Source organism: Aspergillus oryzae, chromosome 4 (assembly GCF_000184455.2).
Source record: "Aspergillus oryzae RIB40 DNA, chromosome 4".
Classification (NCBI taxonomy): Eukaryota; Fungi; Ascomycota; class Eurotiomycetes; order Eurotiales; family Aspergillaceae; genus Aspergillus; species Aspergillus oryzae.
In genome coordinates this window covers 1,254,938-1,282,025 of record NC_036438.1, presented here as the reverse complement: position 1 = coordinate 1,282,025, position 27,088 = coordinate 1,254,938, and the positions used below count along the sequence as shown (strand labels likewise).

At 47.6% G+C, this 27,088-nt stretch overlaps 4 protein-coding genes across 4 annotated transcripts; 3 read left to right on the top strand and 1 right to left on the bottom strand.

Moving 5' to 3' along the window:
- Window positions 1–201: 201 nt before the first annotated feature.
- Window positions 202–4,149, bottom strand: AO090012000504 (putative intracellular protein transport protein (UsoA); the record flags this gene model as incomplete). The annotated part of the gene is made up of 7 exons (XM_023236512.1): window positions 202–288; window positions 345–592; window positions 1,073–2,921; window positions 2,978–3,441; window positions 3,519–3,714; window positions 3,766–3,816; window positions 3,874–4,149. 7 exons carry the CDS (start codon window positions 4,147–4,149, stop codon window positions 202–204), a joined length of 3,171 nt encoding a protein of 1,056 aa, XP_023091431.1.
- A 564-nt stretch (window positions 4,150–4,713) lies between these two features.
- On the top strand, window positions 4,714–8,040 carry rat1 (5'->3' exoribonculease Dhp1; the record flags this gene model as incomplete). The annotated part of the gene is made up of 5 exons (XM_001727457.3): window positions 4,714–5,020; window positions 5,075–5,346; window positions 5,395–5,520; window positions 5,577–7,360; window positions 7,422–8,040. The coding sequence occupies 5 exons, from the start codon at window positions 4,714–4,716 to the stop codon at window positions 8,038–8,040; spliced, it is 3,108 nt and encodes a 1,035-aa protein (XP_001727509.1).
- A 796-nt stretch (window positions 8,041–8,836) lies between these two features.
- Window positions 8,837–13,624, top strand: AO090012000502 (pentafunctional protein ARO1; the record flags this gene model as incomplete). The annotated part of the gene is made up of 1 exon (XM_023236511.1): window positions 8,837–13,624. The coding sequence occupies one exon, from the start codon at window positions 8,837–8,839 to the stop codon at window positions 13,622–13,624; it is 4,788 nt and encodes a 1,595-aa protein (XP_023091430.1).
- A 6,066-nt stretch (window positions 13,625–19,690) lies between these two features.
- Window positions 19,691–21,467, top strand: AO090012000500 (uncharacterized protein; the record flags this gene model as incomplete). The annotated part of the gene is made up of 4 exons (XM_023236510.1): window positions 19,691–19,766; window positions 19,917–20,114; window positions 20,166–20,531; window positions 20,788–21,467. The coding sequence occupies 4 exons, from the start codon at window positions 19,691–19,693 to the stop codon at window positions 21,465–21,467; spliced, it is 1,320 nt and encodes a 439-aa protein (XP_023091429.1).
- Between the last annotated feature and the right edge of the window lie 5,621 nt (window positions 21,468–27,088).

Below are 27,088 nucleotides of genomic sequence, written 5' to 3'. Positions count from 1 at the left end.
CGCGGACTCCTAAGGCAAGAAAAATGGATAGTAGTAGGTACCTAAGGCAATTGCCCTTCTATGTATGTACAGTACATCATGACTTCTACAACGATCCTCGACAATGCTTGGCCTTGACCATCTCTAATTCAACGGGCATAAAACGGAGATTACGGCATATATAACCATAGGAAACATGCCATGTCATGGTTTTTAATTCACTCATTCCTCATCGTCCTCATCTTCCTCGTCATCGTCATCGTCATCTTCGGCTTCGGATACTTCCTGTCCAAGGTCTTTCAGGCGTTTCTAGAGAAAGTACAAGTTAATTGCAGCCCTTTTGGTATTGCTATTGAGTGGCTCACCTTGTCTTCGTTCCTCTTAGCCTCCAAGTCTCCGAACACAATCAGGAGGTCCTCTAGTTCGGATTGGGCTGACTTGCGTGCTTCTTCTTTCTCTTTAACCTCTGATTTCAGCTTTTCCAACTCTTTCCGTAACTCATCGATCTCTTGGGTGGATTTCTGCGCAACCGATTCGTTCTCCTTTGCCTTGCGAGCTTCTTCGGCCTGATCCTTGGCTTCCAACTTGACCTTCTCCAACTCTCTTTGCAACTCTGTAATTTCTGTTTGGGTGGACTTGCGAGCCGCTTCTTTTTCCTTGACTTCTAACTTGGCCTTTTCCAGCTCTTTCCGCAATCCTTCTGCTTCGGATTTTGTCGACTTGCTTGACTTGCGAGTTGCGTCTTCTGTTCTCTTAGCTTCTGACTTGACCTTCTCCAGCTCTTTCCGTAACTTGTCTGCTTCGGATTGTGCTGATTTACGAGCTGCGTCTTCTGCATTCTTAGCTTCTGACCTGACTTGCTCCAACTCTTTCCGTAACCCTTCTATTTCCGAATTCGCTGATTTGAGAGCTGCCTCTTCTGCTTTCTTGGCTTCTGATCTGACCTTTTCCAGTTCCTTCCGTAACCCTTCCGCTTCAGATTTTGCCGATTTACGAGCTGCTGCTTCTTTTTCTTTGACTTCGGACTGGGCCTTCTTTAACCTTTCTCGTGCCTCCTGCAGCTCTTGCGCGGATTTGCGCTCAGCTAACTCACTCTGCCCTGTTTTCTGCTCCGCCTCCTCAGCTCGTTTTTCTAGAGCAGCACACTTGGAGGTATAGTCATCATGTACAGCCTGAATATCTTGCGTAGCTTTCTCTTTGGCCGTATCGAGTTCCTTTTGTAATCTCTCATTTGTGATCTTATGTTCAGCGGAGTTGCTCTCGTTTTGTTGCTTGAGAGCCTCAACCTCTGACTGTAGACTATGGATAGTTTGGTTGAGGTTGGATACTTCAGCAGCATGCTGTCTCTGGCTCTGGCTAGCCTCAAAGTCGAGCTTTTGAACAGTATTATGCAAATTTGAAACTTCTGCTGCATGATTTTCGTTTGCCTTGTCAGCACTGGATCTCAAGGCTTGGATAGTAGCTTTGAGATTAGCAGCCTCTCCAGTATGCTGTTCTTGGGCCCGTCCAAGTTCCGCTTCCAGCGATCGGATCTTCTTCTGCAGATCGGCTACCTCAGCTTCATGGTGCTGTCGAGCTTTGTAGCTCTTTTTCTCGTATTCAACGGAAGTCTCTTTCAGCTGATAGTCGATGGTCCGGAGCTGTTCGCCATACTGCTTTACGAGTTCATTTTTCGCATGTTGATGTTGTTCCTCCAGCGCTGCTAGTTCTTGCGCATGATGTCTTTGAAGCGACTCGTTGATTTGCTGTATTCTAGTTATTTCCATGGCACTGGTTTCCCGGGCTTTTCTGTATTCAAGCTGCTCTTGTTCAAGTCTATTGTGCAAGGCAACTAGATCAGATTCCAGTTTCTGCACTGCCTGGCTCCTTTCTTCGAGTTCAGCTTTCAGAGAATCAACCAGTTCACGCGAGACTCCTCTCTCAATGCCGTTCGTAATAACTGATATCTCCAACCCTGGTTCACGATCGATGGCACGAATCATACGGCCAAAGTTATCCTTGAGGAAGTCCACGAATGTCTTGTCGAAAAATATTTCAGGTAGCCCACCCTCGTACTGCCCACCGACAGTTTGTGGCAAGACTTCAAAGTCCCGAACCATAGGAGATTCCCTGAATCTTGTTATCTTATCAATATATTGCTCCCTGCCCATTTGTTCGGTCAGTAATTGGTGCAAAGTCTTGCGAGGGATGGGCGAATCCTTCGAGGAGAACTCATATATGACACCCAACAAAATAGTGCATAGGCCAGACACGAGCACGTTAGAAACATAGCGATGTTTGATTTCTTGCAATAAGCTTTGGATGCTGCTGCCTTCTCCAAGGAAATCATTGACGGCATCGGGTTCTTCAAAAAGCCAACCACAGAGCAGCATCAAGTATCCGACAGAGATTCTTTCATCGTCACCTCGTTGCATGCCAGTAAGTAAGTTGCCTACTATTGACTGGATGCAAGTTATGACTTCCTCCCCACTCTCAGCATCGCCTTCCGTAACCTCCATGGCTATTGCTTTTGCCTCGGCGTTCTCAAAGAGTAGGTGGAACATTAGAACAGAAGCCATCCAAGTCTGATATGGGTCAGCATTCCCACGAGATTCTGGTGGGAGAAGCAAAGCGGTCAGAATATTTGGGATCTCATCTTGTCCGCTCAAATGACCATCGATGGCTCTGCGCAGAACATGGACGCGAATTCCGGCATGGTTTGCGAAGAAGGCCTTGACACATTCACAGGCAGCTAGGCGCGCATCGAGCAGCTGTAGTGTAGCAGGCTCAAGGCTCAGCTTGAGTAATGCTTCGATTACATTAATTGGTTGAAGTCCTTGGTTTGCTAGCTCTCCATTAGAAGCACCTTCTGCAGGCTGTGCGCCCCAGAAGACCTCAACATCCCCAAACCTCTCCTGTAATGGCTGGTTCCCGCGGATCAAGTCCGCACATGTTGCCAGTGCCTAGGTAAGTCAGCACTATCTAGCAAAGTCATGGGTATAATTATTGAAAGGCAAACCTTGGACGTAACATTGACACTAAACCTCTGACTGAAGGCTGTGCTCAAAACTTGCTCCATAACGCCACTGTGCCAGAAGGCCATTTGGTTAGCGGGCGTGTTGATCCCACCCCGAACTAGGAATAGCTGAATAATAACCAGAAGACCCCAGATGTTCTTGTCTCGCTGAGCAAGAGTCCATTGCGGAGTGGGTTCATCTGATTCCTGTTCATGGTTGACATCAGCAAGGAGCTTTGCCAATCGCTTGACACATCCCGTCTCCCGAAAATAGGACTGATTGGATATATTAAGTCTAAGAAGGTTCGCGAGCAGAGAGAGACAGTCTTCGATGACCTCTGACCCGTGTGACAAAGAGCCTTCTTTTTCGATTAGGGTAAATAGAAGATCGAACGCATTCTCAAAGGCAACGAGTTTTTGCAACTCCTCCGAGGAAGGTGTCAGGGCAATGAGGAGCAGTAAGGCTTCTAGAGATAAGAGGGTTGTTAACAAAAGGGACCCTAATAGCTGCATGACTATTTCACGGATTCTATCCTTGGCGTACCATTTCGAACCGGCTCTCGAGCGTCGCCCAGGGCACTGACTAGCCTCGGAATACCCAACGGAGCTGTTAGAATACACTCCTGCGTCCTCTCCGGTCGCGCACTAGAAATTTGAAATATCAATTGCAAAGAATATAAGCGGGAGTAGAAGTCGCGAGTATCAAGAAGGTCAAGAAGAGCTGTTATATTGTCTTGTCGCTTTCGCTCCGTTAGCAACAGAAGCAACCGGTGGATAGTAGGGTGACACACCTGAGTAAACTCATCGGATAGCCAAAGAGCTATTTCATCAGATGCTTCAGGCTATGTAATATTCATCAGTGTACGCAATTGATACACATGGTAACAAGGATAACTAACGCTGCTCTCATCGGGAGAAAATAACATCAACAGGGCCTCCAAGACCACCTTGACCGTATCTACATCCTCTTGATCATTCCTGAGACAGCCGATCAATGGTCGCAGCGCGCCAGATGCAACAGAGGCAGGATAGATTTTCGCGAAGCTTCTCAGGCCTTGAATTGCCGCCCGTCGGTCTTCCAGTAGAGTCGCACTTTGAAGTCTACTGCTGAGAGTGTTGATTGTATCCGTTGCCGTTTGTTTGGCCGGCGCCTGCGATTCGAGAATTCGAAACATCGTTATTGATTGCTTGTAATATCATGATCACCGCCAGCCGCGGATATACCAGATATTAGGCATTGAATGACCGGTGAATAAACCCTCCGACTGTGGGGGTTAGTTCACAAACAAGGTGAGTTGTTCATTCCGAAGCTACCCAAGAACAATAATAGTTAGACTGGCCGGGGCCTTCAACCGTGCCAAGGGTCCGCTAAGCTTAACTCCCGGAACCGCGATAAGAGAAGCGCCGAACACCGTCAAGTGTACTCGACGGGTACTGGCACCGCAGAGACTTTCGAGGTCTTTATTCCATCGCCCCTTGGACTTTGCAAGGGCCGACTTCCATTAACCTTGCGCTTCTGTGTCTTCTTGCGCATTTTTTTTTCTGGTTCACAGTATTTGCAGGGAGAGAGCTCTTGCAGGTTCAGTGAGCTATTCAGATTAGAAGTCCGGAATTGCGACAGCCCATGGAGTCTGCTACGAAGTTTATCTGAATCGCGATAATTTCCTCTTTCGCCTTCCCACCGTCTTTTTACACATCTCTAGCTTTTACCGGCTTTCACGTCTCTTGATTTAGCCATAATGGGTGTTCCCGCACTATTCCGTTGGCTCTCCAACAAATACCCGAAAATCATTTCGCCCGTTATTGAGGAGCAGCCCTACGAGGTCAATGGAGAACAGATCCCGGTCGACACCACGCGTCCGAATCCCAATGGGGAGGAGTTGGATAATCTATACCTGGACATGAATGGTATTGTCCATCCATGTACTCACCCAGAGGGAAAGCCTCCACCGGCAAACGAGCAGGAGATGATGTTGGAGATCTTTAACTACACCGACCGAGTTGTGAACATGGTCCGCCCGAGGAAACTCCTGATGATCGCAGTCGGTATGTTTTTTTTGTCTCAAAGACGCTGAAGATGAACCGCTAACAGGTTTGAAGATGGTGTTGCGCCGCGAGCAAAGATGAACCAACAGCGTGCACGTCGTTTCCGCTCTGCGCAAGAGGCTAAGGAGGCGGATGAGAAGAAGGAAGAATTCCGGAAACAGTTCCTCAAGAAGAGCAAAGGGGATCAGGAGATTCACGAAGAAGTTATACAGAAGACGTGGGATAGCAACGTCATCACCCCCGGAACTCCTTTCATGGACATTCTCGCTGCATCCCTGCGCTACTGGATTGCTTATAAGCTTAACACAGATCCAGCTTGGGAGAAGGTTTGTCATTGATACCCAGTTCATCGAAACCACCTCTAACCTATGCAGCTCAAAATCATCATTTCCGACGCGACAGTCCCGGGAGAAGGAGAACACAAAATCATGGAGTTTGTCCGGTCGCAACGAGCTGCGCCAGAGCATGATCCGAACACTCGTCACGTTATTTATGGTTTGGTAGGCTTGTCGAACGATTCTTTGACCAATTGATACTTGTAACTAATGTTTACCAGGATGCCGATTTAATTATGCTGGGTCTCGCTACTCACGAGCCTCATTTCAGAGTGCTTCGAGAGGATGTGTTCTTTCAGGAGTCTAAAGCTCGAACATGCCACCTATGCGGCCAGGCAGGCCATAAGGCTGAAGAATGCAGAGGCCAGGCAAAGGAGAAGAACGGACAATTTGATGAAAAGGGCAAAGGCACATCACTGAAACCATTTATTTGGCTCAATGTTTCTATCCTCCGAGAATATCTTGCCGTCGAGCTGTACGTTCCGCATCAACCGTTCCCTTTCGACCTGGAACGAGCCTTGGATGATTGGGTCTTCATGTGCTTTTTCGTAGGTAATGATTTCCTGCCGCACTTGCCCTCTTTAGACATCCGAGAGAACGGCATCGACACTTTGATAGCAATATGGCGAGACAATATCCCTGTTATGGGAGGTTACTTGACTAAAGACGGCCATGTTGAGTTCAAAAAAGCTCAACTTATTCTTCAAGGGCTTGCAAAGCAAGAAGATGCTATTTTCCGCCGCCGCAGGCAAGTGGAAGAAAAAAAGCTCGCGAACGAGAAGAGGCGCAAGGAAGAGGCACAGGCCCGAGACCGTGCCAGGAAACGACGAAGGAGCTCCCCTAATTATGAACCCTCTGAGCCTCCCGCAAGCAACCGAGCCCGCGGCGGCGGCGGCGACTCAGCGCCGCCTAATGACGTGGAGTTAATCATCCCTGGTCGAGGAGAACTATCACGAGAAAACCGAGAGCTGACTCACAGCATGGTAGTCAATCGTGGGGCTGTCTATCGGGCCAATATGGCTAACAAGAGTGCTGCGGCTATTTTGAAGAGCAAACTTATGAAAGGTTCACAGGAGGGTGACGACACTGCAGAGTCCACTCCGATGCCAGACGCAGACGGAGCTTCAGACAGTAAAATAGAACCGACATCACCATCCGTTCTTGGCAAAAGAAAGGCAGAAGAGCCAGAGGGCGAGACAGACACACCCGCCGACAACACGGACTCTACCCCTAAACCTTCCAAGGATGATGAGATGCCTCCTGATACTGTCCGCCTCTGGGAAGAGGGTTACGCTGATCGTTATTACGAGCAAAAATTTGGCGTGGATCCTCAGGACAAAGAGTTCCGCCATAAGGTCGCGCGAGCATATGCTGAAGGCCTAGCGTGGGTTCTTTTGTATTATTTCCAAGGGTGCCCATCATGGAATTGGTACTATCCTTATCATTACGCGCCCTTTGCGGCTGACTTTGTGGATATTGGTGATATGGAGCTATCTTTTGAGAAGGGGACGCCCTTCAAGCCATTCGAACAGCTCATGGGAGTCCTTCCAGCTTCGTCAAACCACGCCATTCCCGAAGTGTTCCACGATCTCATGCAGGACCCCGAGAGCGAAATTATCGATTTTTACCCTGAAGATTTTGCAGTGGATTTGAACGGCAAAAAGTTCGCTTGGCAGGGAGTTATTCTGCTACCGTTCATTGATGAGAAGAGACTTCTGGCCGCCATGGAAAAGAAATACCCTTTGCTCTCCGATGATGAGAGGCATCGCAATACTGTTGGTCGGGAGGTCTTGCTGCTATCAGACGGCCATCCTCTATACCAGGACTTGGTTGCCAATTTCTACTCGAAGAAGCAGGGCGCCCCCAAATACACGTTGAATATGCGAGTAAGTGAAGGTTTAGCAGGTAGAGTCGAGCGCAACGAGACGTATATTCCACATAGTTCGTTGGTGTCCTCGCTCGAAGAATACGGCATGCCCACTTTGGAGGATGATCGGTCCTTGACGTAAGTATTTGTTCTCCCCCCTAGCTTGCATTTCTACTACAGCTGGCTGATATGTGTAAAGCGTCAACTATGAGATCCCCAAATCAAATCACATCCACAAATCTATGTTGCTGCGAGGCGTCAAATTTCCTCCCCCAGCACTAGACAATGCCGACATTCAGGCTACCAGATCTAAGGCTCAACACTCGGGCCGCTCGTTTGGCGGTGCACCGTTTCGCGGTGGCCATGGGAACAGGGGCGGTCGAATCAACTACGCAAGCGACCGACCAAATCCTTTTGCAGCGCATCTCGATCCCAACTTCATGCCCCCATCAAATGCAGGCGCTCAGGGGATGCCTTCTGGCTGGGCTCCCCCAGTACCGGGATCTGCGAACTTCTCCCGGGGTCCCCCACCTCCCCCCCGCGGAAACCACCGGAATCATTACGGCTCAGGACATGCTCAGCAACAAGGTTATCAGCAGACGAACTATGGGCGAAACGACTACTATGGCCGCGGTCAGCAGGGACATCAGCATCAGGGATCCTACGGCAACCAATCCGGTCAATATAGCGGACGGCAGTCTGGCTACGGAGGGGCTGAATATCGAGGCGGAGGCTATCAACGCGGAGGATACCAAGGCCAAGGTCAAGGCCGTGACTACTACAATTCCAGGAACCAGGGTGGATATGGTCGCTATTAAGACCACTCATTTGGTTAGTTGCTTAATGGCAGCCATGTATACCGTCCGTGTACTTTTTTTTTTTTTTTTTTTTTTTTTTTTTTTTACAGATATGTGTTTCTATGTTTTGAACCGCTAAAGAACGGAGTTCTTGGATACCAGAGAGAAAAGATGTGGAGATAGCATCAGGTCGGATGGGTTCAGAAAAGATAAGTGATGTAACAGATACAAATCCTATAGCGATCAATCAATACATGAAATGATGGGACGATCACTGGCATTACCAATTCTGCAGATCTGTCTGGCCAGATACTTAAACCGGAAAGCGGTGGGGAGAACGGAAGGCGCAGATCATTGGCAGTTCTGCGAGTCCGGGGCGACATCGGAGAGCGAACGGTGAGTCAATTCATCTTCATCCGGAGGAATTTTTGGTCAAACACTACCGCTTACTACGAGGGCAACAGAGCTACCCATAAGCTCTCGTTTTCGCGTTTTGTCTGGTTTCTTTTTCGGTCGGAGCGATTGTAGTCAGATTTCCTTGAGTCATCTGTCAGCAATTGCTTTTTCTTAATTATCGTTCTTGACCATTTTATTCTCCGAGCCCTGCCCCGCTCCAGATCTCACTGACAAGTGATCGATACAACGTGCGATTCTCTACCAACTCCAGAGTTGGTGCTTGCGATTGCGCGTCAGACGGACACCTGGAGCTCTTGTAATTATCCACAGCATGATCTAAAACGACTTATCGATTTTCTTCACGTCGAATACTGTTGCAAATTATCCTGGTTACACTTAGATCCCGTGCAACTCTCCAACAATGGCCGAACCCACTAAGATAAAGATTTTGGGACAGGAGAGTATAATCGCTGATTTCGGTCTTTGGCGCAACTATGTCGCTAAGGACCTGATTAGCGGCTGTCCCTCCACAACCTACGTTCTCATCACCGATACGAACATTGGATCGATATATACCCCCGGCTTCCAAAAAACCTTCGAAGATGCCGCCACCGCCGTTTCCCCCGCGCCACGGTTGTTAGTATATCATTGCCCCCCGGGGGAGGTCTCTAAATCCCGGCAGACCAAAGCAGATATTGAAGATTGGATGTTGAGCCAAAGCCCCCCGTGTGGCCGTGACACTGTGGTTATCGCGCTGGGCGGAGGTGTCATTGGAGATCTGACTGGGTTTGTTGCCTCGACCTATATGCGTGGTGTTCGATATGTCCAGGTTCCGACGACCCTCCTGGCTATGGTGGATTCGTCAATTGGTGGAAAGACTGCGATTGATACTCCGCTAGGAAAGAACTTGATCGGCGCAATCTGGCAGCCGACAAGGATCTACATTGACCTGGAATTCTTGGAAACACTTCCCGTTAGGGAATTCGTCAACGGCATGGCTGAGGTTATCAAAACGGCTGCCATTTCTAGTGAAGAAGAATTTACTGCATTGGAGGACAATGCTGAGGCGATCTTGACTGCTGTCCGAAGCGAGCGTAAGCCGGGCCAGCGTTGGTTTGAGGGTATTGAGGACATTTTGAAGGCGCGGATTCTTGCATCGGCACGTCACAAAGCCTACGTTGTCTCTGCAGATGAACGAGAGGGCGGCCTCCGAAACCTTCTCAACTGGGGTCACTCCATTGGCCATGCTATCGAAGCAATTCTCACTCCTCAGGTTCTTCACGGAGAGTGTGTTGCTATTGGTATGGTAAAAGAAGCAGAGCTCGCCCGGCATCTTGGCATTCTCAAGGGGGTTGCTGTAGCCCGTATTGTCAAGTGCATCGCCGCTTACGGTTTGCCCACCTCGTTGAAAGACTCGCGCATTAGAAAACTCACCGCCGGAAAGCATTGCTCAGTTGATCAGCTGCTTTTCAACATGGCTCTCGATAAGAAGAACGATGGTCCGAAGAAGAAGATCGTTCTTTTGTCGGCTATTGGACGCACGTACGAGCCAAAGGCTAGTGTAGTTCCCAATGAGGATATCGGCGTTGTCCTTGCCCCCAGCATCGAAGTACATCCTGGCGTAGAGCCAGCATCTAACATTATCTGCATTCCTCCAGGCTCAAAGAGTATCTCCAACCGAGCTTTGGTTCTTGCTGCTCTTGGTTCTGGAACTTGCCGCGTCAAGAATCTCCTTCATTCGGACGACACTGAAGTTATGCTGAACGCTTTGGAGAGACTCGGTGCCGCAACTTTCTCCTGGGAAGAGGAGGGCGAAGTGCTTGTAGTAAACGGTAAAGGCGGAAATCTTCAAGCAAGCCCCTCTGAGCTCTACCTCGGTAACGCAGGTACTGCCTCGAGGTTCCTCACCACTGTCGCAACCCTTGCCAATGCAAGCAGCGTAGATTCAAGCATTCTCACTGGCAACAATCGCATGAAGCAAAGACCCATTGGCGACCTGGTGGATGCACTGACAGCGAATGGTGCATCGGTCGAATATGTGGAGCGGAAAGGCAGTCTTCCTCTCAAGGTAGCTGCGTCTGGCGGGTTTGCGGGAGGAAGAATCAACCTTGCTGCTAAAGTTTCTTCTCAATACGTATCGTCTTTGCTTATGTGTGCCCCGTACGCCAAGGAGCCTGTCACATTGAAACTGGTGGGTGGTAAGCCCATCTCTCAGCCTTACATTGATATGACAACGGCAATGATGAGATCCTTCGGTATCGATGTGCAAAAGTCCACGACTGAGGAACACACATACCATATCCCTCAGGGCCGTTACGTTAACCCTGCCGAGTACGTTATTGAAAGCGATGCTAGCTCTGCAACCTACCCTCTCGCAATTGCAGCGATTACTGGAACGACATGCACTGTTCCGAACATTGGATCCAAATCCCTCCAAGGTGATGCCCGTTTTGCTGTCGAGGTCTTGGGGCCCATGGGCTGTACCGTCAAGCAGACTGACACTTCGACCACTGTCGTCGGACCATCCGATGGTATCCTGCGGCCGCTGCCGAATGTGGATATGGAGCCTATGACGGACGCATTTCTTACTGCATCTGTTCTCGCTGCTGTCGCTCGTGGAGACGGCGCGAGCCATACCACTCGTATTTATGGAATCGCAAACCAGCGTGTAAAGGAATGCAATCGTATCAAGGCCATGAAGGATGAACTCGCCAAATTCGGCGTCGTCTGCCGGGAGCACGATGATGGTCTTGAGATTGACGGAATTGACCGCTCAACTCTTCGGCAGCCGGCCGGCGGCGTCTACTGCTATGATGACCACCGCGTTGCTTTCAGCTTCAGTGTCCTCTCTCTTGTGGCTCCTCAGCCGACCCTCATCTTAGAAAAGGAATGTGTAGGCAAGACATGGCCTGGCTGGTGGGACACCTTGAGGCAGAAGTTCTCGGCCAAGTTGGAGGGTAAAGAACTGAAAGAAGAGGAATCATCACCTCTTGCTGGTGCCGGAAGGGCTACTGCTTCAGTCTTCATAATCGGAATGCGTGGCGCCGGGAAGACTACTACTGGGCGCTGGGTCGCGAAGACCTTGAATCGTCCTTTCGTCGATCTTGATACCGAACTGGAAAACGTTGAAGGTCAGACAATTCCAGACATTGTCAAGCAGCGCGGCTGGCAAGGGTTTAGAGATGCCGAGCTTAGCCTCTTACAACGCACTTTGAAGGAACGTTCCAGTGGTTATGTTCTCGCATGTGGTGGGGGTATAGTTGAGATTCCGGAGGCCAGGAAGTTGCTCATTGATTATCATAAGAACAAAGGTAACGTCATGCTAATCATGCGCGATATTAAACAAGTGATGGACTTCCTCAACATCGACAAGACCCGCCCCGCTTACGTTGAGGATATGATGGGTGTATGGTTGCGCAGGAAACCATGGTTCCAAGAGTGTAGCAACATCCAGTATTACAGCCAACATGCTACGGGTAAGCTCGCTAAGGCTTCAGAGGATTTCACTCGTTTCTTCAATGTCGTCACCGGCGAGGCGGACAGCCTGAGCATCATCAAGCGCAAGAAGCATTCCTTCTTCGTGTCTTTGACCTTGCCCGACTTACGAACTGCTGGCGATATCTTAGAGAAAGTATGCGTGGGATCCGATGCCGTGGAACTCCGCGTCGATCTGTTGAAGGACCCAGCATCGGATAGTGACATTCCGTCAGTCGACTATGTGGCCGAGCAGATGGCTTTCCTGCGCAGCTATGTTTCGCTTCCGTTGATATTTACGATTCGCACTAAGAGCCAAGGTGGTCGATTCCCAGACGATGCGCACGACGCTGCAATGGAGCTGTATCGCCTCGCATTCAGATCTGGCAGTGAATTTGTGGACCTCGAAATCGCTTTCCCTGACGAAATGCTGCGCGCTGTCACAGAGATGAAGGGCTATTCGAAGATCATCGCATCACACCACGACCCTAAGGGAGAATTGTCATGGGCGAACATGTCTTGGATGAAGTACTACAACAGGGCTCTTGAATACGGCGACATCATCAAGCTTGTCGGTGTTGCAAAGAATCTAGATGATAACACGGCGCTCAGGAAATTTAAGAGCTGGGCAGAGGAAGCACACGAGACTCCATTAATCGCTATCAACATGGGCGACAATGGACAACTCAGTCGTATCCTAAATGGTTTCATGACCCCAGTGTCTCACCCTAGCCTACCTTTCAAAGCTGCTCCTGGTCAACTCTCTGCGACCGAAATCCGCAAGGGGTTGTCCCTGATGGGAGAGATAAAGCAAAAGAAGTTTGCAGTGTTTGGCACCCCCGTCTCAGGCTCTCGCTCCCCGGTCCTCCATAACACCCTCTTCTCCCAGGCGGGCCTTCCTCATGAGTATGGTCGTTTGGAGACGGCGAACGTTGAAGACGTCAAGGACTTCATTCGGTCCCCTGATTTTGGGGGCGCTTCTGTAACAATCCCTTTGAAGTTGGACATCATGCCCTTACTAGACCACATCACACCAGAAGCCGAAATCATTGGCGCCGTGAACACTATCATCCCTGTCGCTGATGGAGACAAGCCAGCGCGCTTAGTGGGATCCAACACTGACTGGCAAGGAATGACCCTCTCTCTCCATAACGCCGGTGTTGAGACTGCCAATAAGGATGCCAGTGCTCTCGTTATCGGTGGCGGTGGTACTGCCCGGGCTGCCATCTACGCTCTCCACAGCATGGGATTCTCTCCCATCTATGTTATTGGACGGTCGGCTCCCAAGCTCCAGAGCATGGTCTCGACCTTCCCCTCCAGCTACAATATCCAGGTCATCGACAGCCCGGAGACACTAAAAACAATTCCCACCGTGGCCATCGGCACTATTCCTGCCGACAAGCCGATCGACCCCGTTATGCGTGAGACCCTCTGCCATATGTTCGAGCGCGCCCAAGAGGCCGATGCCGATGTGGTCAAGACGGGGGAGAAGGCACACCGTGTTCTTCTTGAGATGGCCTACAAACCATCCGTGACGGCATTGATGCAGTTGGCTTCCGATTCCAATTGGCACACTATTCCCGGACTTGAGGTCCTGGTTGGTCAGGGATGGTATCAGGTAAGCTCCAAACCGTATACGTACTCGATTCAATATCAGAAGCTGACTCGGTATATAGTTCAAACATTGGACTGGGATTTCTCCCCTCTACGAGGATGCAAGAGCCGCCGTGCTTAGCTCCTAGTTCTGCTTAGATGTGTCTAATAAAGTTTTCCTTTAAGTTGCTCTCAATAAAAGCACTGTTTTAGACAGTATTGCATACAATATAGTGGGTACAGAAAAAAGTGCTTACGTTCTATGATAGTAGCATTCTATATTCTATAATTATCTCTCACACGTGAATTTTGTCCTGTATTTTCCATTCCGCAGATCCGCTTCGCCTAGCCCTCGCACACATAACTAGTCTATCACCGAGATTCTTGTGCGAGTTAACTTCTAGTAGATCATGACACAAAATCTACATACACGACCTCTAATAGTTCAAAAGTAAGATTTAAAAAAAAATCATGTCTCGTAATCAAGAAATGCTAATTCCCCATCCAAAAAAAAAAAAAAAAAAAGAAAATGTAAGGGGAAAGAAAATTGAAAAAGAAAAGGAGTACCCAGATCTGTGTCCAGCCTAGCACAATGCAACGGAATCACACTACTACACCAAAGTGATTACTCAATCCATTTCTGAATGAAGATCTGTGCTAGGCCATAGCGACGCGCACCTCCGGTCCTTAGATTCCGCGCAATAAGCATCATGTTCAGCACAAGGATCCTGTAGGGTTCGCTCCCTAGTTGAACCACCCTTTTCACTATCAGAGTTGAGAAGTACTCTCCTCCTTCCAAACCCATAACAAAGCACGGAGGATTGATAGCCATGGTCATAGCTTTCAGGTCCAGCTTTGGCAATGCTCTCTAATGAGGGTCACCGGGTATTGCCTACCGTAGTGCTTCTGTTTGACCTTTTCGGATCCAGGTTGGCGTCGTTCGGTTAGACGGATCAATGTATTGGAAAATCTGAACCGTCAGATTCCACCACAGCAGGTTAACTACTGTAAGGCTTTGGCGACGCGGTGTTGGGAAACGCCTCTCCAGGCGTACTGAGGACCATGCTTGAGATTGGTCATAAAACGTTTCCATGTAAACGGTGTAGAAGTTGTAGTGCGTGAGCTGTCCGGACAGTGACTGACTCTGTGTGCTCAATCACCAGGAGGATTGACCCACAGGTATGGCCAGCTTTGGCAAGAAGTCGGTCAGAAGCAACTTAACCAGCCACAAGCGATACGGTGATTCGGTCAGCCCACTAGTCGGGCAAGGAGATAGCAGAAATCCGCGGCTGGTCTCATCACTATTATTGAAAGGTCATAAATTAGCTCCAGGGGTACCCCCCGATTTCAACAGCCATGACTATCCCTGCTGAATGCCACTCGTAGTGCGTCCCCAATCTAACCCCGCTACCACTTTGATCATCGTTTGGACTTGACACCTCAAGCGGGATACCGTCTCCATGATCCATTTAAGATTAGAACGACCCGTCTCTGTTGCTGTTTCACCAGTATTCTGTTGCACAATTTCTGCGTAATGGAACTCTCGCACCGAGCTTCCCAGGAGGTCCAGGATATTATCTACATAACCCAGAGATGAGACAACGAGCAAGCTCTTGTGCGCTCGATCTTCTTCCTCGGACAGCCGAAATGATCCTAAGCCCAGCCGCGCATTCGAGACATACCATGCGCCATTCTTGGCCACCCTGCAGAAGAGGTTTGTAAGGTGTTGGAGTGCAACCATCGTCATGATAAACCGGGTTGAATCTTTTGTACAGAGCGTACAGGACAGCTCTTGCCTAATTTGCTCACACGTTTGACGAGATAGTTCCAAAATGGAACCCAGGACCATATGGTCGATTTCCTCTTGAGCCCCACTTAGCTCAGCGATGCAAAGCAGCTGTGCCCTCATACACGCACATCTAGCTGAACGAGGCCGACTATTGAAGTCAAACGGACTTGGTGGCAGATTAAAACCAGAGATTCCGGTTGAAGAACTCCACTCATCATCCGTAGAACTGCAAGAACCTAGGCCTATACCGAGAAGCATATCTGACGACAGAGCCAAGTTTGAGGTTGCAGATTCCGTTGGAGTGTTGAATCGGTGGGGAACATTTAGATCAGCCTGTGGGGTTCAATTCGGAGTCAGCATGCACCATAAAGGGCGACGGGATAAGACATACTGATACTTGCAGTAAGGAACTGTAGTTCATTCCAGCTGCAAAATAGGGTCCCGTGAGTGAGGTATGTTTATCACATGAAGACAGCCCATCGTTGGAGACAGACTGCGGAGCGGATATTGTGTTTGTGTTCGCACTTAGGCCGTCGTTCATGTGTAGGTCCCTCGAGCTTCCGCGGCCATGTCTACCGGGGGGAGTCCCGCTGTAGGGAGGTGAAGCTTGAGCAGTCGGCTTTTGCACTCTGTTCGCCTTCAGCCTTCCATTCCTCAGCGAAACACTGTAGTGACAATTTGCACCATTGTTCCCGCAACGTTGACATGGGTTACCACCAGTACATTTGACACGAGACTGCCGACAAGCGTCGCATGCAGAGCAGAGACGGGGCGATGAACGTCGAGAAGGGGCTTCGGTGGCTTTCCAACTAGTGGACAAGTGACTTGGAACTTCGGAGGAAGAGACCATTGCGGGATATATATGGGTATTGTAATCTGTGTTGAAGGGACGAGGTATCTTGATCCAGTGGGGATTCTGGCTGGATGGCGAGCGATGGAATGAATATATAGATCGTGACCGCTTCGGGCATCACGCTAGACCTAAATCAGTCGGGATACCGGATGAATGGTTTGGCTTAGGGAGATGCCCGCATGGATAACCAGCGTATCTTATTCCGCAGGACAACCGGGGACTTTTCCGTTTTCTTTGATCTCTAGATTAATACACGTTCTAACGTATCAGTGAATCTGATTGGCATCCCGAGACCCGCTTCCTCTCCTGTCAGATTTTAATTGAGGGTCCAGCATTCGCAAACTTTAATATCCCTCATCTGCAGGCTCATCAGCTAGTGTCAACGCCGGTCCTACACCTCTTATTGGTTTCTCTTTGCCCAGGATAGTCTCAAACCAGGACTAATCACCGGGTAGCCGCATGCCCGTCCATAAGCAGGGACGCGCGGAGCGAAGGATTCATCGCCCGGGGCATCAATGAGAGCAATTTTGATCAACTGTGGAGGAGGGTGCGAGAGGAAGGTTTGCAATAGAAGGATCTGAACCCTAGCCGCCCTGGATGAAGACATGCATATCAAGGCTCCAATGAGAAATAGAGTTGCCATCGGAAGCAAAAGACAGCCGGAACTTGCTGGTTGCGCCAAAGGCCTCGACTAGCTCGATACATTTCCTTCGCGCTAGAAACACATGGTACTGTACAATCAGAATGCCCCCAGATCATAGGACATTATATGGCTCGGTCTATTTTCTGGACATGCGCCCCAAGCGGACAAATCGTCAAAGGCCCCAGACAGGTAACTCCGCTTTGTCACCCGCCGCCCTGAATTCTGGAATTGAAGGATTCAGACCCGACCCACTTGTCCGGTTGAAATCAAAGCGGTTTAGCTTCTCGGCTGAGGAACAGGATGGTTTCTGGCAACGGTCCGGCCACGTCGATCAGCGGTATGCTTAACGTCGTTGAGTTTGAGTAGTGCCATCCTTACCGTCCGTGCCGAGCGATTACCAGATGCTGCTCTTCCTCGGCCTGTACAAGTGGTCGTTTCAAAGAAGTGCGCGATGGTTTCGGCCAAGAAGAACAAGTGAATGCGTATGGGAAAGGTGGCGAAAGGGATGATAACGATGATAACAAACATCATAGCTTTTATCTCTAGATAGACCCTGATAATTTCGCTCGGACATTGCACCATACCCGTGGTCTAGGCAGTAACGGTATGCAATCGCAGTCAATCTAGGGTGTGAAAGTCCGCGCGTACGCGTACATTAGATCGAATAACGGATGCCTTGTCATGCGAGCTTGGCGGATGGTACTGACAAGAAAAGAAGTAAAAAGCGTTAAAAATATATTACAGAGAGTCCTCTGTGTCTTCCACAGGCTTGTAAGCAATGACAACTCCTCGAATACGAAGCAGAACTGCCTTTCCTAACTGGAAAAAGATCAGCTTCAACCAATCCGCCATCTGTCTCCCCTATTGATAGCCTTTCGTACCATATCTGGGCATATCTTCGGAGAAACGAGTAGAATGAAAATATGGGCTGACAGTGTCCACTTTCCCCAGCTTTGATGGCCCATCTGGAGTCCTGGACTGGGACATATTGCCTCTAACGTGGAAAGTATGTGGCTAGGGTTATCCACGTGATTCGCAGGGTCTACGTACCGTTATGCATGTATTGTGATTAGGTGGTCTTGAATGGAGTACCTACACTAGAGCCTGTTACAGTAGGCAGCCAGTGAATCTCGGGATATAATAGAGAAGCCAAGGCTTTCAAAGGTAAAAAGTTCTTGCTACTGATCGACATTATCGGCATGACTCCTGGGGTCCGGAGCCACGACTGTAACTGCCCATTCATCAGAAATACTTAGCTCCAGTCAATACTTCAAACTGTTCAAGATGTAACCCTCTTCGGCCCGATGCTTGTCAATTTGGGGGATTTAGAAGCTCACGTTCCTTGTGTGGACAAGGAAAGTAACGCTTGAGTGTTCCTCCAACAGAGGTTAACCAAAGTTCATAGTCAAGGAAGAAGCTCATACGCTCCTGTCTCACTTTCCATTTTCCAATTTGAGACAAGTTCTGGATGGAAATCAATTAGTCTTGAATGATGTGCTAGCCGTAGCGAAAAGCCGAGGTAGGTCTATATCACTAGCAGGGCTAAGCCACAAACTCCGGCGGGTCGGCGGGACGTGGACTTCTCAAAGGAGACAAGCCATACCGGTCCGGTGTAGCTCACACGAAGGTGGATTCAGATTAGTTTCTCCTAGTGGGTAACGAGTATGGGAACATGAGGAATAAAAATAAGGTTAAAGGGGACCTGAAACTGAGAGCTTCAGATTATGATTGGCAAGCGATCAACGGTTGAGGCAGTGTCCTTCTTTCCCATTTTCCTTCCAGTCTTATTCTTCAAGCGCAGGTTTGATTTGTTGTGTCAATTTCCATTCTTTCTGCTTCGATCTTACCTCAAAGCATCAGGCCAATGGAACAGTGGAAGTAGAGCTTCACATCCAATCCGGTGGCTTCCGGTTAACCATCCCTGCAGACGGTGAAAAGGGTACCGGTTACTAGCTAATTTCGAACGCGTGCATGACTAGCTGATCGATAATCGCTTTACAACGCTTATTATAGCCATGTTCGGTGTCGACCAATCAAAGTGATTACTGGTGGAATGAGCTGGAACGATAGTCTATGCCATGCTTGGCTCGAGGCATTGAAGCACATTGAGCGGTCAAAATGAATGTACATACTCCGTACGTGAGAGAGAAAGTCTTCCCCACGTATTTGAAGCAGGGTGGAGAATTGATCCTAGTTGGTCACTATAGTAATGTGAAGGATGCGGGACATCTTGTCGATCGACTCAGCGAGAGCAAAAAAGGGAACAATTGCGCGTGTGGTGCTGGCGATAGAAAACGTGGCCTTTGGCACTATCGCTTGCTAATCCGGTAGACTAGCGCTTAGTTATATTCAGATAGCTTATCATCTTTAGTATAACAAAAATTGATGCGGATAGTCATGTACCAAGTGAAGAACTAGAGGTATTTACCTTGGATTTGTCAATATGACTGTCGCCAAGTCGCCCATACTGTGAGGCAGCCAAATTTGGTCAACATGAGAGGATCAGCATTAGCCCCATATTTCTATTTCTGCCAAGATAAAAGTGATCATTCCTTTCTTTGCTTTTCTTTCTTTCTTTTCTTTACCCTGTTTTTGGTTGTCTCTTTACCCCAGAATGAGGGTAGGATCCTTCAGCCCGTCTTAAAAGGCCAATTGATCATCCTGATAGGATCACCAGGACAGATAAAACAGTACTCAATATTGGGGGCAAAACAGACACAAAAGGAAAAAGAGCCAAAGGGGTAAACAGAAGTTTATTGAGCAATGTCGGGGACCGGAGAGATGAAAATGTCATTGTAGCATGAATGAAAATGAACCCTTGCGCTCGGGATAACCTGTCGGGCCGGACACGTGAGTCTGGATATCTGATGATGTTCCTTTACACAACAAGTGACCGTGACCATTCAGTATTCTGCTAGCTATAATGCTATCTCTCCTTAGGAGTTCTAAACGGATACAGCGTACGCAGCAAATAGCTCAGATATCCCTACTTTGCCGTGGTAAGCATGACAATGACCATAACAACGGGCACCCCTTAACTGAATAAGGCAAGCCAATCAGTCGCGAAGAGCTCTTCGCATATACTAATGGACATTTCCTTGTCGACGAACAACGCCAGCTTGATCGGCGTTATCTGAATTTCGACTTAGACACTCTTTGTGACGTTGCTGCTTCCGCCGGTGGGGACTCATCTCGTATCGTAACTATCGAGAAGCTCGAAGGAGGTTTTAGCAAGGCTCTTCTAATGAAAAAGGGAAATGGAAAGGAAGTCATTGCGAAGCTTCCCTGTCGCATCGCTGGACCAACCTCCCTTACAACAGCATGTGAGGTAGGCGTCTTAGAATATGGTATGTATTCCTGATCATAGTTTCCCTACTTACTCATCTTCGTTACACCAGTGAGAAAATATACGAGTATTCCTGCCCCACGGGTCTTTTCCTGGTCCTCAGACGATTCAAATCCTGTGGGTGCCGAATATATTATCATGGAGAAGGTCGCAGGAGTTCCATTGTTTGAGCAATGGGGGAAAATGGCAGAAATTGAAAAACTGGAGCTTATTAAAAATCTAACCAAGCTCGAGGCTCAGCTTGCGGCTATTCGCTTCCCTGCGTATGGTGGATTGTATCGTCAAGCAGATGTGAGCAGTTTACAGTGCCAAGAACTTAACGGGAGCATATGTATTGGTCCCTCTTGTGGTCGCTCGTTTAGCACCGACTCAGCTGCGGTCTTATCCACTCAAAGTGAGAAACTTGATTATGGGCCTTGTAAGAACCCCAAGTTTGGCTAGATAAACAAACTAAAGGATCGCACAGAGTATACAGTATCAGAATTCGGGATATCAGTTGCAAAGCGAGAGCTATATCAGATCTCACGCAAACGCCCAAATGATGAGCAACCTACCTTTAGTCGAGGAAGCCTTCAGGAACAAACCCAGCTTCTAAATCACACAATGGATCTCATGAAGGTGCTGGATTCTCATCCAGTGTTATCCCAATCCGCTCAACCTACACTATGGCACAGTGACCTTCATATGGGCAATATTTTTGTTGCGCCTGGCGAGAACTCAAAAGATAGTATCGCTAATTGATTTCCAATCTTTGTCAGTCCTTCCGCTTTTTCTTCAAGCCCAGTGGCCTGTCTTTCTAAAGCCTCCGCAAAATTACACTAAAGGGCTTGTGCAACCTAAACTCCCTGGTGATTTCGATGAATTAGACGAAGAAGGTAAAGCTGCTGCTTTACAAGAATGGTCCCAGTCCAAGCTAGCCAAAGCATACGAAGTTGCCACAGTCCTTGAAAATGGAGTTGCACATAACGCCATGAATATACCCCGTGTTTTTCGAGAACTCTTCATCCGCTGTGGAGAAGTCTCTGAAGTTGGCGTTGTTCCACTCCGGGAATGCTTGATAGAGATTTTCCGCAACTGGTCAAGTTTGGGCTTCACTGGACAATGTCCTTATTCATTCAGCAATGAAGAGATCACCACACACGAGCATCAATTTGCTGAATACCAAGCCTGGGACGAGGTCCAACAACTCGCTCAGGAATGCCTGGATACCGATGCTGAAGGCTGGATCGCTCCACAGCTCGATATTGAAGAGAAGCGGAGGCAAAACAGGGAGCTTCTATCTTTGTACATCAAGCGAATGGCTGGAGAAAAATCCCCCGACGAAGCAAGAGCGATGTGGCCTTTCCCGGGATGAGCTTCTAGTACCCTTGTAGATAATAGCAGCCTTTCGCCTCTTTAAAATCTTGTCAAGATGTGTCTTTTCCTTTTCGGGTCTTTTTCAATGCAAATGCAGTAACCAAGCAGGGTTTCTAACCTTCGAAGCACAGTGAAGCAATCTGATTCTGCAGGCGCTTTTTCCCCATGGTAGCCCTCGGCAAATAATCGAGATGTGTTTCTACTAATCCCTGTACCGATGCAGCTGCCATACAAAAGCCGTTCATATTTTGGTCACGCGCGGAGTTATAATTAAGAACACGCCTTATTATTCCTATTACCCCTTATAATTGCAATCGGCGACCCAAAAATCCGCCATCACATCGCCGAGGTCTCTTCTTTGCTTCTTCTCAACACAGCCTGGCAGGCAGTCACACTCCATAAGACGGGAGAAACTTCGGAGAATCCAACAATCTAGTGAAACCGGACATGACCAGATTCGGAGTAGTCTTGCATCTACTAATGCTCTAATGCATAGACATTCGAGGCCGGGCCATTGAGGGCGAGGAGGGAAATTGCCTCCCGGCCACTCATCGGGGCCGAAGATCTGCAGGCTTACAATGACCTTGGAAGCAGGCATAATGACCGCTCAAAATATTTATGCCGTACTTTATTTTTGGCAATAATGGATTCGTCATTAGTGTTTGTCACTGATACAGCCGGCCAGTGCGGTCAGGAGGGAGCTTTAGACAACACCTGACACAGATTGAAGGTGACGAGGGCCGGCAAGCCACAGCTGTGGGCGGTTTGTCTACGGCATTGTGAGACCTGCCGGTCACTGAAATGGCTTTCTAATAAGTGCCGTAGTGGTGAGGGTTTGTTATCGTGTCGGCTCCTAACTCCAGGTACGAGGCATTTTACTATCCATTGATAGGTGTGCTTTTGATGAGCTGTTTCTTATCACTATATCACAAAGACCCATAACCGTTAGATCAAGTTGCACTGGTACTAAAGACGTCAGAAAAGCCTTCGCCTGATATTTCCATTTCACATTTGCAGACGTGTGAAGCATGATCAACTTGCCCAACAACTTGGAGTCGACTATGACAGCACCATCTTGAAAGGGCAACGTGAGGAAACTTGGATACAAGGGTGTATAGAGCGTTTTTGTAAGCCTGACCGTCATTCAAGAGCTTTCGTGCACACATGTTCCCTTTACCAGAGCTTCGTGCTTTTCTACTTTCCTAAGTTTCTATAACTAGTATTTTCTCGATGATGTAGGTGCACCATCATAGCCAAGAATACGAATAAAAACTAAGTCCCCTATAGAATGAGTCAGATAATTGAAAAACAATATGGATTTAACCTCTTCAATGCGAGGAAGTAACCCAACTCTTACCACTATCTCCACCACGTGCTTCTGTCCCTGCGTAGCAGGTAGAGTTTGTTTCTCTTATCTATCAACTCGAACCATAATCAAAACTGGGACTGTGTGTACGCATTTGCACAACCCATCATATACTACAGTTAAAGTAGCATATCACTAACATATAAGATAATTCAGAATCTATAAGCATTTCTACGACCGACAATAGCCCCAAGGTTGACGACAGTTGCGTCCTAAGTCCGACTCGTCCAACCCAACTGTATATCAGAATCCAGATCAAACCCTGACAGAATCACCACATACTATGAAATATCTAGCAACGCTCTACATCAAAGCCACTGCTCCCGCCTCATCTCTCCAATCCAGACTGGAGTGCTATGCTCGATTACAGAATTGATTCGGAGAAAAATCTAAGTGGTATTCCAGCTGACCCCGCGCCTTCAAATGCACTTTGCGTCGGCAGTGGCATACTGCCCGGTGTCCTTGGCTCTGGAATTACTAGCTTGGTTTATAGAAGGTGTTTATTGTTGACGGTGCTACCATTCACCCTGACAAGCCTCAACTCGACCTGATATCAACTCTAGAAGTAACTACAAACGGAGGAGGTAGAAAGTGGGAATGTCGACACATCGTGATCGGTTCATCTGGGATAATAGATTATATAGATCAATCCGCAAGATCGTCTCTCTCTTTCTCTCTCTCCCTTTCTGTTTTTCTTTCTCTACACGCGATCTCTCAAAATTTCTATACCAATAAGGCCAGTTTTTCTTCTCTCCTGGGATATCTCACTAGATACTAGAAAGAAGGACTAGAGACTACACAGATAGATAAACTAAAGGATTCTGAATAGCAGATTTATCGGCCCGTTCAGCAGAGAATGTAGGAAATGGCAATACGTATAGTCTAAGGTAGGAAATGCAATTCCAGTTTGTATCATGAAGATAGGCCATTATCACAAAACTACCTATTGCAAAAGAGACGTCGCGCAATTGATATCTTTGCACCCTTTGGAGGAACCTACGCTTGGTTTGCATATGGGCTTCTAAAGCTGACACCGTATAGCCCGTAGTTCAGCATTGATGGAGAAACTAAACCATTGATATGAGGTAGCAAATGCAGGGATCTTGAGCGACTTCGCAATGGATCTATTCGACATGGCTGCTATATACTTTGGTATCATATCTAGCCTGTTGACATCTTTCGTGTCAAACTACTGTTTCAAAGAATTCGTCCCTTTTAGTCCGCTGTGGAAGAACTCTTTCACGGATCCTGCATATAACCCTCATGAGTCATAGAAGGCTTGGTTGAAGTGGTTGACAAGAATACGGGAGGAGACCTGAGTGTCAGGATCCGTAGACTATTGTCTAATATCAAAGGGGCTTCAAGTTTTATCGAATGTGAGACCAATATCGGGAGTGCGCCAATATTGATCTGACCATCTTCGTACTAGTATCAATGAGTGCTGTTATGCAGGCCTACATCCTTCCAATCTTCCCACCACTATCTGATGTAGATCTGTCAGCACGAGGGCAGTTACATTCGATGACAAGTTTGGGCAAAAGAGAGAGCAATCCATCAGGTACTGTCGACTCAGCAATCAGAAGGTTAGCCTATTTATCAATTACCTGGTAGTCTAATGGCGTAGAAAGAGGATCTGGAGAGTCGGAGGCTTCAAGAAGCGCAGTCGGAGTTATGGAGGGGGACTTCATGATGTCGGGATATACAGGAGGAGGGGCTGATAGTTGTGAAGCAAGCTAGTCATATATTGTTGTTGCTCGTAGTTGAGGGTTAGAGTGAGGTGAGATGACAGGAGACTTCCGCTAAATAATGGAGTTAAGTCAAGATATTTGTATGGTGCTCACGGATACCTTGAATGAGGTACCCATCAGCAAAACGGGCCAATCTATCAGAGCCTCTCGTAGCAGACAGCAAGGAAACTCCTGCCGGGCCTGATATCAATAGTGGATATTATGTTGAAGTATAGATAGCTCTTCCAGAATGATACATCATATCGTAGATAATATGTACACAGCTGGTACTACCATTTGACTTTAGCGGTTGCCCATCAAGTCAATAATACAGTACAAAACCCAAACTAACCTACTCTTTAATCTGCATCAGTAGTTCACAACTGCAGATCATAATCTACCATACTAACAGATCTACAAACAATCAGATCCCACGAGGACTTTCGATACCAACTCCTGACAAGGGTACCAAGCCACAATGATAGACAAGACGTTTCAGCACCTCTGCAAGTAATCTCCCAAGGACTGTCTTGAACGGGACCAATGTAAGTACACAGTAGTCATTACTCAATGAGAGATAATTGGATGGGTACTTCACCCGAGAGATAACTTGGCTCTTTACACTACAAGACGGCACAATACTTTGTCACTAATTAAACACAGTACATTCACCCACAATCGAGAAATACCACAATTCACCATATCAATTCACATAATTGACAAGTACATACTTCAATAAACAAAAAAGAAGTAAAAGAATGCCACCTCAGCCACAGAATCCAGCCCAGTGGATCTCTACCCGAGACAATGTCGTCATGATCAACGCCGCAGGAATCAAATCTTACAATACTGTACATACAAAAAAAACCCCTTTCCCCGTCATCGGTATGTAAGTACTCCTACAGTACTACAGTACTACCTACTACCTGTCCATGATTCAAGTAAGTTGTACCTCGCAAACAAGGCGTATGACTGAATGATGATATCGAAGTTACCTCAAACTGAAGTAGATCTGAGATCACACGCATGCCTCGACTTGCTTTGTCTGATTTTCTCTTTTGTCATATTTCAGAGCAAGAATTTTTGTAAAAAAGGGATGTTTTCGAGATTCAAATTTGAGTTCAGTTTCAGATCTACAGCAGTAGCGATTAAAATTAAGTCGATACAAATGGATTCAATAGTCAACGACTAGTTATGTAGTAGTAACTGCGCCACAAATCTCATACATACGTACATACATACTGTACACAAATACTTACAACCAATGTCTCTAAGAACAATTCAATTCAATCCAATTCAATTCCACCCCCACTCCCTCCCGTCAAAAAGTCTCAATATTGGGCTGCTGTTTCCCAACCCCCCCGCATACCACATTGCGTTACACATACGAATCATGGCCTATGAAGGTTCTGATTCATGTCAGTAAATCTTAATGTTCCCCGTTCTTAATTTTAATTTTAATTCCTAATAATTCCCAATTCCATTCTTTTCAGATTCTACCACAATTAGGAGTATTCCCTGTGTACAGTTTATAACGAACATCCGTAATACTGATGGGCCTGGATATAAGCAGACACATGCAGGAATGGATCATGTTCGTAAGAGGTGAAGAGACCCCATTGGCGAATCAACACAGATAACGGCTGATCGCAGTGGAAATTGCAGTGGGGACTTGGGCGGGGAAGATCGACGGGTTGGACAGGGTGATGATGTTGACGATTTCCATTGCTGGGATCCGACTGATGAGACGAGATGTCCAGTGGGAAGCACGCGGCTGGTCTTCATTTCCACCGTCTTATCTTCTGGATTGTCATTTGATTCTTGCGGGCGAAGGATACGTAGTCGTGCTCGTATTCTGAAGACTAGTTGTTGGGAAGGCTTGATGCCTATGGCGGGCGGTGATGGTGATGATGGCTTGACTTGCTAAGCGAAGTGAGGGGAAGCTAAGCTTGAGCTTTGACAGGGCGGAGCTGTCAAAGTCTCAAAGCTTCTGATTGCTTAATACTAGGCAACCTATGTGGACTTTTTACTAATAAGGAGGGCTCTGGTGGATCAGGAATTTTTGTGACCTCGCGGTTCATTCAAGTGACTATTTATACATGTTGGTCATACTGTACACACCAATCCAATGCACAATCTGTACACCGTCCTAACACACCCATGCCAGCCCAATGCAAATCAAAGAAACATGCAGACGTCATATCATAGTGATCGTACAGGATGAAAATGAATATTGTACATCGTAACAAAAAAAAAAAAGAATTCGTAACAAGGCTTGCTCGAGAACGTTGTAGAACCAACCGCAGAATGAATATGATAAGTGTAATATCAGTGTGAAACAAACCCCCAATGAACCCGTTGCTTCTTTTTGGATGCGACCATTTTAACCACCCAGTGGTAAAACCGATTCAAAACAATAGAAAAAGATCTAAGACCCACATTTGCTCAAATCGCAAAAAAACCGCAATTAAAAAAGGATAAATACTGAGCCGGCTGTCTGAATTCGAAACACCACACCTGTATGGT